The sequence below is a fragment of the Pseudorasbora parva genome, chromosome 14, assembly GCF_024679245.1.
Source record: "Pseudorasbora parva isolate DD20220531a chromosome 14, ASM2467924v1, whole genome shotgun sequence".
Taxonomy (NCBI): domain Eukaryota; kingdom Metazoa; phylum Chordata; class Actinopteri; order Cypriniformes; family Gobionidae; genus Pseudorasbora; species Pseudorasbora parva.
The window spans coordinates 43910804-43930068 of NC_090185.1; the positions used below are offsets into that span (position 1 = coordinate 43910804).

Genomic DNA, 19265 nt, shown 5'->3' on the forward strand with positions numbered 1-19265 from the left:
GGGCACATCTCTTCTCCAAGGTTAGCGCAGCAGTGAGCTTATCAACAGAACAAGATATCAACACCACATGACAAACACATCTCCAGAAAGAAAAGTATGACTAATATCATCTACTCATTCTATAAAGAAATATAAAGAAATATAAAGAAATATAAAGACAAAAATGTACTTCTATCAATGGGAAAAATCACACTATATAAATGGGAAGAAATCACAATTGGGAGACTCAAATCCTCCCACCCCATCCTGTCCTGGGGTTACTAACAACAGGCAGGATTCACCTCTTGGAAGTTCTAACTTTCTCTCCAAGGCCCTGTTGGTCAGGACCCAGAGATAGAGGTCAGGCTATCTATGTCAGGGCACATAGATAGGGGTCAGACTGTCTTTGTCAGACCGTCTCTGGAAAGCAAATTAGAAACACAATACAGTAGACATAGAGTCAAAATCATATTAAATAATAGTTAAATGTATTAATGATCAAATAAAATTGATTGTCAATATAATTCATTATTTTGAAAGGATAATAACTGATTATTTAATTCATGAGGTTATTAAAAATCATTCAAAAGGATAAGATGCATATGATGAAGATGCATATGATGAAGAGGCAAGGGTGTCGGCCCACTCCCCCCTTCACCAGAATAATCAAGGTTTTTCATATATTTTTTTATTGCTACGTGGCAAACAAGTTACCAGTAGGTTCAGTAGATTCTCAGAAAACAAATGAGACCCAGCATTCATGATATGCACGCTCTTAAGGCTGTGCAATTGGGCAATTAGTTGAATTAGTTGAAAGGGGTGTGTTCAAAAAAATAGCAGTGTGGCATCCAATCACTGAGGTCATCAATTTTGTGAAGAAACAGGTGTGAATCAGGTGGCCCCTATTTAAGGATGAAGCCAACACTTGTTGAACATGCATTTGAAAGCTAAGAAAAATGGGTCGTTCAAGACATTGTTCAGAAGAACGGCGTACTTTGATTAAAAAGTTGATTAGAGAGGGGAAAACCTATAAAGAGGTGCAAAAAATGATAGGCTGTTCAGCTAAAATGATCTCAAATGCCTTAAAATGGAGAGCAAAGCCAGAGAGACATGGAAGAAAACGGAAGACAACCATCAAAATGGATAGAAGAATAACCAGAATGGCAAAGGCTCAGCCAATGATCACCTCCAGGATGATCAAAGACAGTCTGGAGTTACCTGTAAGTACTGTGACAGTTAGAAGACGTCTGTGTGAAGCTAATCTATTTTCAAGAATCCCCCGCAAAGTCCCTCTGTTAAAAAAAAGGCATGTGCAGAAGAGGTTACAATTTGCCAAAGAACACATCAACTGGCCTAAAGAGAAATGGAGGAACATTTTGTGGACTGATGAGAGTAAAATTGTTCTTTTTGGGTCCAAGGGCCACAGGCAGTTTGTGAGACGACCCCCAAACTCTGAATTCAAGCCACAGTACACAGTGAAGACAGTGAAGCATGGAGGTGCAAGCATCATGATATGGGCATGTTTCTCCTACTATGGTGTTGGGCCTATTTATCGCATACCAGGGATCATGGATCAGTTTGCATATGTTAAAATACTTGAAGAGGTCATGTTGCCCTATGCTGAAGAGGACATGCCCTTGAAATGGTTGTTTCAACAAGACAATGACCCAAAACACACTAGTAAACGGGCAAAGTCTTGGTTCCAAACCAACAAAATTAATGTTATGGAGTGGCCAGCCCAATCTCCAGACCTTAATCCAATTGAGAACTTGTGGGGTGATATCAAAAATGCTGTTTCTGAAGCAAAACCAAGAAATGTGAATGAATTGTGGAATGTTGTTAAAGAATCATGGAGTGGAATAACAGCTGAGAGGTGCCACAAGTTGGTTGACTCCATGCCACACAGATGTCAAGCAGTTTTAAAAAACTGTGGTCATACAACTAAATATTAGTTTAGTGATTCACAGGATTGCTAAATCCCAGAAAAAAAAATGTTTGTACAAAATAGTTTTGAGTTTGTACAGTCAAAGGTAGACACTACTATTTTTTTTAACACACCCCTTTCAACTAATTGCCCAATTGCACAGCCTTAAGAGCGTTCATATCATGAATGCTGGGTCTCATTTGTTTTCTGACAATCTACTGAACCTACTTGTAACTTGTTTGCCACGTAGCAATAAAAAATATACTAAAAACCTTGATTATTCTGGTTAGTCACATTGTACTGCTATTATTTTGAACAAGACTGTATGTATACGGTGTGTGTGGGGGGGTATGTACATGTGTATGTGGATATAGGGGTATAGATATGTATGGGTGTATGTATGTATATGGTGTGTGTGGGGGTATGTACATGTGTATGTGGATATAGGGGTATAGATATGTATGGGTGTATGTATGTATACGGTGTGTGTGGGGGGGTATGTACATGTGTATGTGGATATAGGGGTATAGATATGTATGGGTGTATGTATGTATACGGTGTGTGTGGGGGGGGGGGTATGTACATGTGTATGTGGATATAGGGGTATAGATATGTATGGGTGTATGTATGTATACGGTGTGTGTGGGGGTATGTACATGTGTATGTGGATATAGGGGTATAGATATGTATGGGTGTATGTATGTATACGGTGTGTGTGGGGGGGTATGTACATGTGTATGTGGATATAGGGGTATAGATATGTATGGGTGTATGTATGTATATGGTGTGTGTGTGTGGGGGGGGGTATGTACATGTGTACGTGGATATAGGGGTATAGATATGTATGGGTGTATGTATGTATACGGTGTGTGTGTGGGGGTATGTACATGTGTATGTTGATATAGGGGTATAGATATGTATGGGTGTATGTATGTATGTATACGGTGTGTGTGGGGGTGTGTGTACATGTGTATGTGGATATAGGGGTATAGATATGTATGGGTGTATGTATGTATACGGTGTGTGTGGGGGTGTGTGTACATGTGTATGTGGATATAGGGGTATAGATATGTATGGGTGTATGTATGTACACGGTGTGTGTGGGGGGGGGTATGTACATGTGTATGTGGATATAGGGGTATAGATATGTATGGGTGTATGTATGTATACGGTGTGTGTGTGGGGGGGTATGTACATGTGTATGTGGATATAGGGGTATAGATATGTATGGGTGTATGTATGTATACGGTGTGTGTGGGGGGGTATGTACATGTGTATGTGGATATAGGGGTATAGATATGTATGGGTGTATGTATGTATATGGTGTGTGTGGGGGGGGGGTATGTACATGTGTATGTGGATATAGGGGTATAGATATGTATGGGTGTATGTATGTATACGGTGTGTGTGGGGGTATGTACATGTGTATGTGGATATAGGGGTATAGATATGTATGGGTGTATGTATGTATACGGTGTGTGTGGGGGGGGGGGTATGTACATGTGTATGTGGATATAGGGGTATAGATATGTATGGGTGTATGTATGTATACGGTGTGTGTGTGGGGGTATGTACATGTGTATGTGGATATAGGGGTATAGATATGTATGGGTGTATGTATGTATACGGTGTGTGTGGGGGTATGTACATGTGTATGTGGATATAGGGGTATAGATATGTATGGGTGTATGTATGTATACGGTGTGTGTGGGGGTATGTACATGTGTATGTGGATATAGGGGTATAGATATGTATGGGTGTATGTATGTACACGGTGTGTGTGTGGGGGTATGTACATGTGTATGTTGATATAGGGGTATAGATATGTATGGGTGTATGTATGTATGTATACGGTGTGTGTGGGGGTGTGTGTACATGTGTATGTGGATATAGGGGTATAGATATGTATGGGTGTATGTATGTATACGGTGTGTGTGGGGGTGTGTGTACATGTGTATGTGGATATAGGGGTATAGATATGTATGGGTGTATGTATGTACACGGTGTGTGTGGGGGGGGGGTATGTACATGTGTATGTGGATATAGGGGTATAGATATGTATGGGTGTATGTATGTACACGGTGTGTGTGGGGGTATGTACATGTGTATGTGGATATAGGGGCATAGATATGTATGGGTGTATGTAACTGCACTTGTTTCAGAGTAATGCTATTTTTAACCCTTTTCTTTCCCTATTAATATTTGCTGCTGCATCCTTTACATCTATGGCTGATTTCAATTTATCAGATAAGACTTTAAATTCTATGCATCTGTGGTGAAATAATATTTTCACTTCAATAATCAGTGCCGACGCACCGCTCCTGAAGGCACTGCCGGACCGCATCGGTGTGCAGTGTGAAAGCTGTTATGTTCTGCCCCCGCTTCTGTGTGTGTCAGTCTAGCCTTTTACATCAGCTCGGCAGATAGTTAACAGTTTCCCCAAGACAAAGAATGAAGCTCGTTTATCCTTTCCAAACTTTACTCAGGAAGCACTGTAAAACTGCAAAGAACAATACATTTCAGTATTCCATTCAAATACAGAAGTTGTTTATGAATAATATTGAAATTGAATCTGAAAAACATATACAAATAAATATGCCAACTTAATGCTAACTTCTATGGGAATTTACATTACGAAGCTAACATTTAGCATATGCGATCAAAATACACATTTTGAATGAACTAAACTTAATTAACAAAGGATCTCATTACTATTATTCTTAGTGCTAGATGATGAGATAACTATATGACTTCGTACTTACAGGCAAACGTGTTTTCTGGCCAAAATAAATCAAGAGTGAAAAATATGAGATTGCTTTTCACCGAGAGACATTGAACTGACGCGATAAATGTAAACAACATGCTAGGTTAGGAATCACCACAAGAAGTCTCTCTTTGACCAGAAAAACGTCAGAACATAACAGTTATCTGTTAACAAGGGTACGGAAAAAAATAAATACACACTGCAAACGGACTGTGTGTGAAACCGGCGTACCGGTAGAGGTGAGTTGCGTTGCGGATCACTAAGCAGTTCTTGAGTAATTTGTTTGAACAACAATAGAAAGACTTATTTTCTTGCTATTATCTCATCACAGATGCGCCGCTGATGTAAATCGGTAGAGGAAACTATTTATATTTATTACATTGGGAATTTGGGATAGACTGCTGGGGTGGCAGACAGGGTGGCAATGGTTTTTCTTAGGGTGGCATTTCCCCCTCCCCACCCCGGTAGATCCGCCCCTGCACCGTGCCACGTCACACGTGACCACACCAAACTCATGTTATTCTCCGATGGGCGCAGAGGCAAAGCGCCCATCGGAGAATTATTACTGCGCGTCACTGATTGGTTGAATTGATCATATTTAGTGACCTTTTATAGCATATCAGCGCTCAATTGGTTAGATAGTGTGGGCGCCCTTTCTCGACGCTCCGAGCATAAAACTACACATTTATGATGTTATGCTGCACATGATGAAGCTGGCAGACAAAAATCCCCCCCCCCCCACACACACACACCCTCATTCTTGTATGAAAAACACTTAACGTTACGTTTTTTTTCAAACGTAATTTTTTATTTTTATTTTTTCTATTCTTGGTAGGAGGGGCGGCGCCCCAGCGCCCATAATAATAATAATAATAATAATAATAATAATAGATTTTATTTATAATGCACTTTTCATTCCGAAGAATCTCAAAGTGCAACAAAGGGGGGGGGGGGGGTAACAACAAAAAATGAATAACAAGTAAAAATATAGAATACTACAAACAATCAACCAACACAGAAAACAGAACAGAAACAGAGCTGATGGCGAACAGAAACAGAGCTGATGGTGAACAGAAACAGAGCTGATGATGAACAGAAACAGAGCTGATGGTGAACAGAAACAGAGCTGATGGTGAACAGAAACAGAGCTGATGGTGAACAGAAACAGAGCTGATGGTGAACAGAAACAGAGCTGATGATGAACAGAAACAGAGCTGATGGTGGACAGAAAACAGCTGATGGTGGAAGTCTCTGTTAGCTCCGCAGCACACTGTGGTCCACTCCATGTTTCAGATTTCTCCCAGCGGCAGTGTCCTGATGACATCGCCGAGGCACGACAGCTGAAGACCAGATGATGGGTCTTCTTCATGATGATTCAAACGATGGGGATCGCTGCAGCACCATGCAGGAGGCAGAACATTCCTCCGGGCACTTCTGTGGACACACCGGGGCCGACGCAGATGTCGCTCCACGGTCGCAATGCAGGACGGAACAGCGGCGCAGCCGAGAAGCAGAACATCCCAACATCATGCCGGACGCCGACGACGAGAGCCCGGATGACGCTAGCCCGGTGCAAACTTCAGCCACCATGCAGCTTAAGCCCAAGGGAGACCACCAGTGAGCAGTCGCGGCGAAAAACATCAAATGTCCTCCAAACCAGAACCAACCGCAGCAATTCAAACGTAAACATTAGAGAAGCGGTTGAAAACAGCGAAACGACGAACAACGACTTCTCAGTGGCTGCCAGCAATCAGCAACAGTCCCAATTGTAGCTCTGACTGTTAGACTAGTCACAAACATAAGGGAATAAAATAAAATGTAAATCTAATAGTACATTAACATGATTTGTTGTGGGTGGAGAAGCGGCGAACAGACAACGCCAGCGTCCTCTCCCCCACGTTGCCTAGCAACCAAATAGACCAGCCGCCCCTGAGCTATTGCAACTACTGTATTTTAGCTGGGTACCAACATCATTTGTGTAAAGAATAGGCCTACTTAGCTGCTATTACTTTTATAATTTTTACTTTATTTTTTTATATTTTTTTTTAAATTACTTGCCAAACTAAGCATTCTGTGATGTGTGAACTGAAGTTAGCTTAATATTTTTTCCTAATTAAACAATCCTAACAATTATGCAAAAATGTTATCAAACTAATTATGACAAGTAGACGAGTTTATGCAAACTGAATTTGGAGACACTACATTGTGTAACATTGAAGTTAAAGGGGGGGTGAAACACTCAGTTTCAGTCAGTGTCATGTCAATCTTGAGTACCTATAGAGTAGCATTGCATCCTGCATATCTCCGAAAAGTCTTTATTTTTTTTATAATTATATAAGAAAGATGCGCTGTTCCGAGTCTTTCCGAAAAAAGCCGAGCGGGTGGGGGCGTGTCGTGTGAGCGGAGCTAAATAATGACGTGTGCTCGCCGCTGCTATTGTGTTGAGTCGAGTGCGTCGTAAAGCTGTGTCATCCCTAACAGCGGGAAAAACTTTATTCAAAATAAAAATATGGCTTTTAATCAGATCCAGCCATACATCTATGATCCGGAATCAGACCCAGAGGCTGCAGTTGAACAGGAGCAGCAGCAAAAACGACTAGAGCAGGACGTCTCTATGTGGTACAAGTTATACACTAACTATATAATATGCTTAGCGGCTTGTGTTATTTACATATTTATACTTGAATTATATCGTCGTATTTTTGTCTTTGAAGGTGTACATGTGGGAAGTGCAGTTGTGCACGTGTGTTTGTGTGTTTACGCGTGGTTTGTGTAGACAGTAAGCGGACTGGTTTTGCACGGCAGGCTAGTGTTTACATAGAAAGACACGGAATAGTAGCGCATTTGAATGAAGAAGCGCGCTTATTTAGTTCAACATATTTCCCCACTCTTTGTGTATTGTTGTTTGGAGTGCTTTTACAATACACAAACATAAAGTTACACATATAGTGGCCAGCTAAACAAATGTACACGCACTACACATCGCATGCTCCATTGATCAATTAACTATACGTGATCATGTTTGGGCTACTTGATGAGCATAGGCAAAAACACAGACATTTGAAGCAGTCTAACTCACCGCCTGCGGTACTAACGTTGGGACCTTTATCGTTATCTGCTCCATCCTTCAGCATTAGGCGATCGGGAAAATCCGGCGTCGAGCTGGGCCTCGTGAAACAGTCGGCACCGAAATGCAGCGAACAGATATAAACATTCGCGCAACTCAGTTGCTGATCCGGAAAAGCAAATTCCATCCACTGTTGCCTTAACGCGGGGTTTTGGGGAATCTGTGCAGGACTGTCTTGGTCTGGCAACCAAAAACGCACTTTTTTGGTGACATTGTTATGTGCACATCACCTGTTCTGCGCATCCTACAAGCCAGCGCTTTGATGGGCGTAGCCTGTTGCTTTCGCTCTCTCCCTCTCTCTCTCTCACGCTCTTCCGGTAGAATTGTCCGTAAGGCCCATACAAGGAAATTCCGCCCCCATTAACGTCAAAGGGGACGCATGATCGCAAAAAACTTGCCGAAACTTATGACTAACCGGAAGTAGTATTTTTGACAAAGAAATACTCCCATCAAACGTCCACCTTAACTTTTGAAACTTTGTCTATGTTTAGTATGGGATTCCAAGTCTTTAACAGTGTAAAAAGATCAGTATGCATGAAACAGCATTTCACCGCCCCTTTAATGACTGTTTTAGTAGTATAGAGGAGCGCGGGGCACAACCTAACACGGGGTTAGTTGTAACACGCATGGTTTAACACTTGCTTTCCACACATGTCAGGATGACAAAACTTTGTGTATTTACTAGTTGCCATATCAACACTATAGAGAAAAAAATAGCACCAAAAAATAAAAAATCTTTGGAAGATATCATTGAACATTTATTTTACCATAGCAAAAGTACATTTCATACTTAAGCAAATTTTTCATCTCTGTTTTTTTGTGAGAAACCATGAGAAAAGGGTAAATAAGGACTGAGAGTCAATGTTCAGAAATTATTCATTATTATTATTTTTTAACTATGCTGTATAGCTTTAGGCTATTAGAGATGTGTTTGTTGTCAAAATCAAACATTTGTTTTTTAATGATTAAAAATGCCATTATTTTATTAAAAAAAATTATTAATTGTATTTTATTGAAAAAAAAATATTTTAGTTTGTTTTTGATTTTTTTTGTGTGTGTGATTATATCAGATAACATTTTAAGCATTTGCTCATTTGCTCATGTTACAAAGTACCCCAACTATGGGGCATGTTGTCACATTTCACTTCCATTCTTTTGGGGTAAATCAAGAAAAAAGTATACACTGTATTAATGAACAAAACCACATAATTGTACTAGATGTGTGCAATTAAGTGGATTTACACAAACTCTGCTCTCTGCCCCACAGATACACACATCACCTTTGCTCATCATTTCTCGGTGTATTTGGTGCAAAAGTGAGAGCGCGCAGAACTTGTCATTTGAAGGCGTAAAAACGGCGCGTGGGACTCGTAGCAGCAGATTCAAGCAGTTGTAGTGATTGGACTTGTGATTGTTTTAGAAAAATATCCAAGAAAATTAATGCATCATAGGAGGAATTTTTCCAGAAATAAAATGCATAAATCTCTTGTCTCAGGGGGATATGAGGGGGGAAAGCACAATCATTTGAATAAACTCCAGGGTTTCCACTGATACAAAGCCATATGCTAATCGCTGAAGTAACCCTATAATTTACAAAAACATTACAAACACTACAGATTATATATGAATATAAGCCTCAGTGCATCAAGTTCTGTTTTATTTAATCACCAACCGATATCAAATACATATAAACCACTAGTTAGTGACTCTAGATGAAGATGCGGTGCATTCAATCACCGACACATATTTTCAAAAAAGAAATTACAGGTTTTAGTGCAACAAGAGCAACAAAATGCCCATCTAAAGTCATCAAATATCTCGTCTCAGCAGTATCTAATAATTAAATCACTGATTGTCACGATATATATGGTTTACAAGGTAACCCAGATAGCATTGGGACATTGAGTCAATGTTGAAATTCCACCAGAATCATCATTTTGGTTGAGGTTGAAATCTCAATGCTTAGTAATATTGAATCAATGTTGAAAATTCACTGCTAAATGCATTTGTGTGTGTTTACTCGCAGTTTATGAGGACATGATTTGGTTTATAGTTACTATCACTAGCCTGTTGTAATTCAGCATATTCAGAGAGAATATCCTGCTTAATAACATTGAGAAGAAACAATCAGTCTATATATGAATATAAGGACATGCCATATGATACAATATAATAGCCTAATCTAAGGCTTATGGATCATGAAGCATAATGCAGGCTGAGCTATTGATATGATGAATGAAACCAAATTTAATGTAGGAAATAAATACAAATCGCATGATTCCAGGCATTTACAAAATCCAGTATCTTGGAGATTATTCCAGAAACAGGGGAATTATGAATACGCTGCTGAAATCATCAGGTTAAGAGTTATTAGGCTAATCATGTGGAAATATGTGGAACATACACGCTCCATTACAGTAGATGGCGATATGAACCTGTTTAGCTGCTTCACAACCCACAGGTAAAACCCACAAAGAAGAAGAAAGTGAAAGTGATAGTGTTAAATACAAAAGCAGAAAGAGCTCCGTATGGCGAATGAGCCCGTCAGAATGAGCAGTAACAGCTGATAATCGCTTCCAGAGTCAAACATACAGCAGATGAACGACACGGAAAGCTTTACCAGAGACTGGACTTTACTCTGGGATTGAACAACACAAGCAACACACGAACAGGAAGGGGAAAATCATGCTTCAAATACTTCTAAACTCTCTTCTTACTGCGCAATGCTGTAAGTTTTTACTTTTCTGATTACAGTTATTTGGGGGAATAAAACAGAAGTATCATATTGTAAATGTAAACGTGATTTAATGTTACAAAAGGCCTGTTCTTATTCTGGAAGTGTTTTATAGTCTACTCCAAACAGACTGTCAGAAATTAGGCCTAGAGTTACTGAAATGATTTGAAGGCCGCGGATGCCGTTGTCCATTTTAGGATGATGTTGTTTTTGTGACTTCTAAAGTACCAGTCTATAGACGGGATCAAACCCAGCATTTAGTGCTCACTTATTCTATCACTCACTCACTGTATGTATGTATGTATGTATGTATGTATGTATGTATGTATGTATGTATGTATGTATGTATTTATTTATTTATGTATTTATTTATTTATTTATCAAAGACGAACATTGCCTACATCTGCTTTTATTAAATGTAATATTTTAGTTACAGAGCTGCCAACTTTTCAAAAAAACTTAGAGTGAGATTTGGTGGTGCCAACCAAAATGTTGCCGTACAAAGCAAAAATTGCAAAAATAAATAAACAAATAAATAATAATAATAGCTCTCTCTATATATGCATCAGAATTTGAATGGGGTACTATTGTCTGTTTGTTTTTTGCATCTATATGACGGTTTGTATATACATCCTATAGACACACACAATTTTAAAGCACTAGAGACAGTGGCGTAACTTAGTAAGGCCAGTGAGGGTATGACAAAAATGGTAACACTTTAGTTTAGGGCCCAATTTTATATCAGGATATTGGCTGTTTATTGTTACTTATAAATCAAATATTAAGGCCTTATTCTGAATAGGATCTACATCCCTTAATCATAATAAAGGCACGGTTTTATAATCACTGATTCCAAATGTGAGTTAGTTGGGGGGGTTCGGGGGCATGCACCCCCGAGAACATTTTGATTTCTATGATCTACATATGTGCATTTTAATATGTTCTGAAGACCAACATTTTTTGATAACTATAGCTTAATGATGGAACTTGCGACCTTAGTTAGCTAGCGACGCTTTCGCGCTTCGCCCATTGCTCGTTCTCGTCAGAACTCAAAACGGAATGTAGCTTTTGGTCGCGCTACACTTATTTATTTGCACATTTATCTTGAACCACCTCACCGAAAGCATAACTAATCGATTTTATGGGTGGCTCATCAGGTAGATCTATAGATAAACTTATCTTTCAGGCATTTGACCGACAGGGTTGACACTTCAGCGTGAGAAATCAGGGGTGTGGCGTGTGAGCGTGTGAAACCAATCAAATGCGTGTGTCTCACGGCCAATGCGTGAGAGTTGGCGGCTCTGTAGTTACATAGCAATTATTGTGCAGTATGCGCACTAATGAAATGTATTGTGAACTTGAAGTAATGATCAAATGACAAACCAAGAAGAATTGACCGTTAATAAAATAAGAGTAAATACGACTGAAAATTAAATTAAACTGCAATCCAGAAATATAACAAACCGGGTTCATGTTTTCCCACAGTTTAAAGCATATATTATATTTGGACTATAGAGCCATATGTCAGTTAAACACATTAAATTATCTGCCATAAGATCATTTGATTATTCCACATGTCAGTATATTGTTTTATAACTCACTTGATTCTATATAATGCTCTTTTTTCACTTCACATTCTTGATTATTTCCTGAACTGCCGTGCTATTGATCTCAGTGACATATGGTCATCTGTAGCTCAAACTGAATGATTGTGTTCAGAAACCAGAGCTGATCTGTGTTCAGTGGCCGTTTAGCTGCAGTATGGCAGAGGAGCGAGGAAAGCACTCTCTCTCTAAGATGAGTCTCTCAGAGGAACAGAGGTAAGACTCTTTCACACAATCATTATTAACACTAATTACCTTTCAGGGGTTTGTCTTTTCTTTGTGAAGAACAAAACCTTAACAAGCATTGTTTTATGTGTGCAAATACTAAACCATTTAAAAATATATATAATGATGACTTGACTTAAAAACACAACTAATACCTTCTTCAACAAATCAAATCTACATGGTAAAGAGGGCTTTATAGACAGTGTCACAGTTAATAACTTACAAACATAAAGAGCTGATAAGATTGAGACTAAAGTATGTCCTGTAAAGTGTTTTCCTCTTCTCTGTTCTTTGTGTCATTAGTGTAAGATCAGGCTCAGGTGTGTCCAGCTCTGTGTCTGTGAAGAGTGACTGGTCAAAAGATGATAACATGCCGGACTTCAGTGAGGAAACGCCATCATCTGCCAAAAGGTATTTCATGTGTTTCTTATTTTTGGTCACATGTGGACTAGGGCTGGGCGATTAGAGGGTATCAGTATTTATCAACGGTACACCGGTGTTGGTAATATATACAAAAATGTCAATATAGCGCTCGATACTTTCATTAAAATGCGTGTGTGTCGTCTGTATCAGATGTTTTGAAGATCAGCGTGCTACCATTGACAAGCAAACAACTAGAGCTCGACCGATTCGTCGGTTTTGCAGATTAATCGGCACTGATAGCTGATTGGTGGAACAATCCGTTATCTGCAAAAATCAATACCGATAGTTTTTCCGGTTCACGAGTTCACACTTAACGCAGCACTAGGTAACTTTTCAACCTTCATAATATATTTTTTAAGACTCTATAGACAGTGTCACAGTTAATAACTTACAAACATAAAGAGCTGATAAGATTGAGACTAAAGTATGTCCTGTAAAGTGTTTTCCTCTTCTCTGTTCTTTGTGTCATTAGTGTAAGATCAGGCTCAGATGTGTCCAGCTCTGTGTCTGTGAAGAGTGACCGTTCAATAGGTGGTAACATGCCGAACTTCAGAGAGGAAACACCATCATCTGCCAAAAGGTATTTCATGTGTTTCTTATTTTTGGTCACATGTGGACTAGGGCTGGGCGATTAGAGGGTATCAGTATTTATCAACGGTACACCGGTGTTGGTAATATATACAAAAATGTCAATATAGCACTTGGTATTTTCATTAAAATGTGTGTGTCGTCCGTATCAGATGTTTTGAAGATCAGCGTGCTACCATTGACAAGCAAACAACTAGAGCTCGACCGATTCGTCGGTTTTGCAGATTAATCGGCACTGATAGCTGATAGGTGGAACAATCCGTTATCTGCAAAAATCAATACCGATAGTTTTTCCGGTTCACGAGTTCACACTTACATCAATTAAATAGAGTAAAGATATATTTGTTTAATTCGGTAACGAGCTAGTTATATTTATAAGGCAAAGCTAAACACGGGTAGCATTGATACATGTTTCCCCCCAATAACATCAGTTATACTGTCATGAAGATTAATTTTGTGTAAGATTGTGAGAAAAGTGAGAAAATTAAGGAAACAAAAGTAGAATGCTGATGTTCATAGACAGCTCACATTGATTTACACTGCTCAGACTGAGTTAAGGTTTAGGAGTGCAAACATTAGCTGTAACACGTAACAGCTCACCTTGCTACACTGGTTATACACAACTTAGGTGAGAGACTTTCACAGCTCTTTACCTGACACTACAGGCCAAACACTATACACCATAGAGGCACACAACAGCACTGGGACCAGAAGATGGTAGTCTCTCCCGCAGAGGAAAACCTCTGTCTCTCTCGCTGACCGGAAATGTCTGGGTTCCTTTGTTCTCCACTTAACGATCTGGAAGAAGATTCAGGCCCCGTCCACACTGAGACGCGTTTAGCTGTATACGTATAAGTTTTGTACCGTATCAGCGTTTCGTCCACACAGATCCGGCGTTTCGGAAGCATGAATCCGATATTTTTCAAAACCGGGTCCCAAAGTGGGTAAATCTGAAAACGATCATCCATCTTCGTGTGTACAGCGAATCCGTATATTTTCTGAAACAGTGATGTCATCACACTACGTCCAGCACAGTGAAGAGTTGAGGAATACAACGACGGGCACTGGACATGAGCACATCAATACCGTGTCATTTAATGACCGTATCTGCATTACTGTAAGGGTATGTTTAGGGTTGGGGTAGGTGTAGGCGTTAATAAAACACATCTGTTAAGTAGCAATTGTATTTATTAGGGCCGGGACTCGATTAAAAAAATTAATCTAATTAATTAGAGGCTTTGTAATTAATTAATCGAAATTGACCTGAGAACAATGAGATGTAATTTTTCACATGTATTTTTAGTAAACCATTGAATAATGACTGAATACATAAGCTTAATCAACAAAATATAGTTTCTTTATTTCAGTCCAGCAGACCAGCGCAATGTTTGCCATGAAGTGTAGCAAAAGCATATTTGTGATATTTGAGGCTCGATGTGCTGCGGTGATACGCTAACTCCTTGTTGTATAGCTTGCACACAACCGTGCTCTTGACGACGCTTCCATCCTTTCGTTTTTAAAAGAAAATTTCCCATCCACGGGGCCGAGCAAAGCGGTCTCATCAGCTTCTTCGCTCATGTTCACTATGGTTTGTTGTTGTCGTGACTCGTGAGGTGAGCACTAGTTGGTGTTTCAATATAATCGGTCCGTCGAAACTCATTCATTGAAAAACGTTCTGCTGTGCAAAAATAAGTGTGGTTAAAATTATGTTAGTTATTTTTTTGCGTAATTAATTAACACGTTAAAGTCCCGGCTCTAGTATTTATTAGTATTTTATCGTGAGATTTTGCCTCACCTCCAACCACTGCTATACCCCTGCTAGCCACAACTCTTCTTCTCTGTTTTTAGTGTATTTCTGTGGCAGAATTAAAGCGCGACACACTGGCCTGGCATGCAAACTACATCGTTTTTAGTCAGTTTTCGTAATCTCGTGTGGACGCAGATATTTCTTGAAACGAGAAAAAAAAAGATCGGCTTGGGAAAGCGCTGGCTTCGTGTGGACGAGGCCTCAGGTGGCACTCATGAGCCGGTCAAGCAGACAGTAGGAGGAGCAAGAGCAACAGAACACAAAAGCACAGAAAACAGAATCCACACAAATTAAGAAAATAAAATAAATTCCTACATCCCTATGGACGTAACAGTTATCTAAAGTTACATTTTGCGCAATTCAACCCGACAGTGATCAACTTAAACTAAACATATTGAGTATTTATCATCTCTACTAATGGCTAAGTGTATAATATTGTAACTTTATGCTAAGTAATGTTATGTTAGCTAGGGCTGGGCGATAAATCGATTTTATCGATTAATTCAAGTTTGTAGTTTCATGTCGATTATTGTGAATGAAAATCGGTTTTCTCTTTAAAATCCGCCGACGCTCCCTCTGGGCTCCCGTAATGGCTCAGCCCTCCCCCGCACGTTTGCCAGTGCCACAGAGATACACAAACAACAAGGATAGCGTCTAACAACAACATACAGTGTCATTGGTTCAGTTTTTCACAGAACTATTTACAATACCCGCTGCAAAGTGTGTTTGAAGTCTGAACGGAACTGCGCTCAATTGAGCTGCGCGGACAACGAACGGAGCGCGAGCTCACACACGGGCTGATCTCGTGATAGACACGATACACTGCGCTGGAGATCCAGTGAGAGAGCGTTTAAATTCAGAGTATATATAATACAGAATTAATAACAGCGCTACTGTGATCTAGTGGAAGCGTTTGGGGCAGAAATATCCGTTATAAACCACAGATATCAGATCAAACAGAGCTGACGCGGAGACAACATGAGCGAAGGTCAGGGGTTTCAGTCACAAATCACCAACATTCACCATGATTTACCGTAGTAAAACCACATGGATTTAATGTTGTTGTCATTATTTATCTCAGGATTCGTACAACCTTTTGAGATTGAAATTCAAGCACTTTCCAATGGTTTCGTACACTTATTTGTACACGTACTGCACTTATTTCCAGTGCTTCAAAGCTGTAGATATCCCAAATATGCTATTTTTAATGTAATGGTTTGTAAAACTAAAAGTTTAAAGGGGTCTTGTGAAAGAAATATTATTTTAGTTTTTTTTATTTAATTTTTTTATGTTTAATCCATTTTATAATAACTGAAGCTGTCGGTCAGTTCAGTGTGAGAATATTGAAGAACAATGGTAATCTATATTTAATAGCATCATTAGCATATTATTAAATAGCATAACATTTCAATTTTCCCTATACTTTTTTTGCACATTACTGTTATTAATAAAAGTTAATTTGATCTGCATATCAATTAATAAACCTTTAATATGTATACTGAATATCCTCAGAGTTCGACTGTTTTGCTATTGCTGGGGATTTTAACATTCACATAGACAATATTGAATCCAGTAACACAAAAGAGCTCATGACTGTTCTTAACACTTTTGATTTGACACAGCATGTAAATGGACCCACACACAATCGTGGACACACTCTAGATTTACTTATCAGTAAGGGTCTAAACATTTCATCGATTTTTATTAAGGATGTGGCACTGTCTGATCATTTCTGTATTTTCTTTGACATATCAATCTCTCCTGCCATTGAAGCTAGATCTTTCTCTGTAAAAAAGAGATGCTTAAATGAGAACACTAGTGTGCTGTTTATGAAGGCTTTATCTCTAAAACCAAGCATATCTGCAGACTCTGTTGATTTTCTCCTTGACTCCTTTAACTCAAAAGTTAAGAGTGTAATTGATGATATTGCCCCTCTGAAAGTCAGGAAAAAGAGTGGCAAACAAAAGGCACCATGGAGAAACTCAACAGCAGTTCAAATAATGAAAAGACAATGCAGAAAATCTGAACGAAAGTGGCGGAAGACAAAACTTGTAGTCCATTATAAAGTCTATAAAGACAGCCTTCATGCTTTCAATGTTGAACTAGGCAAAGCTAGACAGACCTTCTTCTCAAATATTATAAACAAACACATAAACAACACGCGCACTCTTTTTGCTACTGTAGACAGACTAACGAACCCCCCGAGTCACATTCCCAGAGAAATGCTCTGAGACAGTAAATGCAGCGAGTTTGCTTCCTTCTTCTCGGAGAAAATCAAAAATATCAGAAAGGCGATCAGCACATCCTTGAGTTGCTCTGGGGTCAGACAGACCAGACCAAAACCTCAGAAAATTACTATGTCTGATTTCGAAACAATTGACGGAAAAGTTTTAGAAGACACAGTACAGCATCTTAAAACATCAAACTGTGCCCTAGACACACTCCCCACTTCTTTCTTCAAAAGTGTGTTTAACTGTTTAGAAGCAGATCTCCTAGAAGTGGTGAACTCCTCACTTCTCTACGGGACTTTTCCAACCGCCCTTAAAACTGCAATAGTTAAGCCTCTTCTGAAAAAGAGAAATCTGGATAACTCCATACTGAGCAACTACAGACCAATCTCAAATCTCCCCTTCATAGGCAAAATCATTGAAAAAGTTGTTTTCAATCAACTAAACAAATTCTTAAACTCAAACGGATTCTTTGACAATTTTCAATTTGGTTTCCGACCGCATCACAGCCCAGAGACAGCGCTCATAAAGATTATAAATGATATTCGCTTAAATACTGATACAGGCAAAACATAAATTCTTGTTCTACTCGACCTCAGTGCTGCATTTGACACTGTTGACCACAGCATACTTCTAGACAGGCTGGAAAACTGGGTCGGGCTTTCTGGGATGGTCCTCAGATGGTTCAGATCATACTTAGAAGGGAGAGGTTATTATGTGAGTATAGGTGACCATAAGTCTGAGTGGACGTCCATGACGTGGGGAGTCCCACAAGGGTCCATTCTTGCACCACTCCTGTTTAACCTGTATATGCTGCCACTGAGCCAAATAATGAAAAAGAACAATATTGCTTACCACAGCTATGCTGATGACACCCAGCTCTACTTAGCACTGTCACCTAATGACTACAGCCCCATTGACTCCTTGTGCAAATGCATTGATGAAGTTAACAACTGGATGTGCCAAAACTATCTTCAGTTAAACAAAGACAAAACCGAAATCACTACATTTGGAAACAAAGATGAAATTCTCAAGGTGAACGCATATCTTGAGGCTAAAGGCCTGATAACAAAAAATCAAGTCAGGAATCTTGGTGTGATTTTGGAGTCTGACCTGAGTTTCAGTAGTCATGTCAAAGCAATAACTAAATCAGCTTACTATCATCTGAAAAATATTGCAAGAATTAGATGTTTTGTCTCCAGGCAAGACTTAGAGAAACTAGTTCAGGCTTTCATCCCCAGTAGGGTGGACTATTGTAATGGCCTTCTCACCGGCCTTCCCAAAAAGACCATTAGACAGCTTCAGCTCATACAGAATGCTGCTGCCAGGATTGTGAGCAGAACCAGAAAATATGACCATATCACACCAGTCCTCAGGTCTTTACACTGGCTTCCAGTTACATCTAGAATCGATTTTAAAGTACTACTACTTGTTTATAAATCACTCAGTGAGCTGGGACCTCAATACATTGCAGATATGCTGATTAAATACAAACCCAACAGATCACTCAGATCAGCAGGATCAAGTCAGTTAGAAATACCAAAAATACTAAAAAGAAATACTTTGAGTTCACTCAAAGCAAGGAGAGTCTGCCTTTAGCTATTATGCCAGCGTAGGGCTGGACGATATGGCCAAATTTTATATCACGATATATTTCTTAATTTCGGACGATACGATATAATTTCGATATCGATATGAACAATATAAAAGCCTCAGAAAAACTGCCAATAACGCCCACAACGGATGTCTGTACCTACAATCTTCTGAGGTTAATTCATTTTAAATTAATTATAAAATTATAAATAAATAATAAATTAAAATTAATTTGCCAAGTCTATGAAACCTCCTCCTATAAGACTACA

General features: G+C 39.2%; 1 protein-coding gene and 1 long non-coding RNA gene across 3 annotated transcripts in view; one reads left to right on the forward strand and one right to left on the reverse strand.

Moving 5' to 3' along the window:
- Nucleotides 1-19265, reverse strand: part of LOC137040675 (uncharacterized) — a 442512-nt gene that overhangs the window by 222767 nt on the left and 200480 nt on the right. The window lies entirely within an intron of this gene.
- Nucleotides 10280-19265, forward strand: part of LOC137040656 (NLR family CARD domain-containing protein 3-like) — a 153306-nt gene continuing 144320 nt past the window's right edge. For both annotated transcript variants that reach the window (XR_010897959.1, XM_067416444.1), the window contains exons 1-3: nt 10280-10522; nt 12248-12348; nt 12661-12768. Coding sequence is in view for 1 of the 2 variants with exons in the window: in XM_067416444.1 (XP_067272545.1) it covers nt 12290-12348; nt 12661-12768 (167 nt within the window). In the remaining variant the exon portion in view is untranslated. The remainder of the gene's footprint in view (nt 10523-12247; nt 12349-12660; nt 12769-19265) is intronic.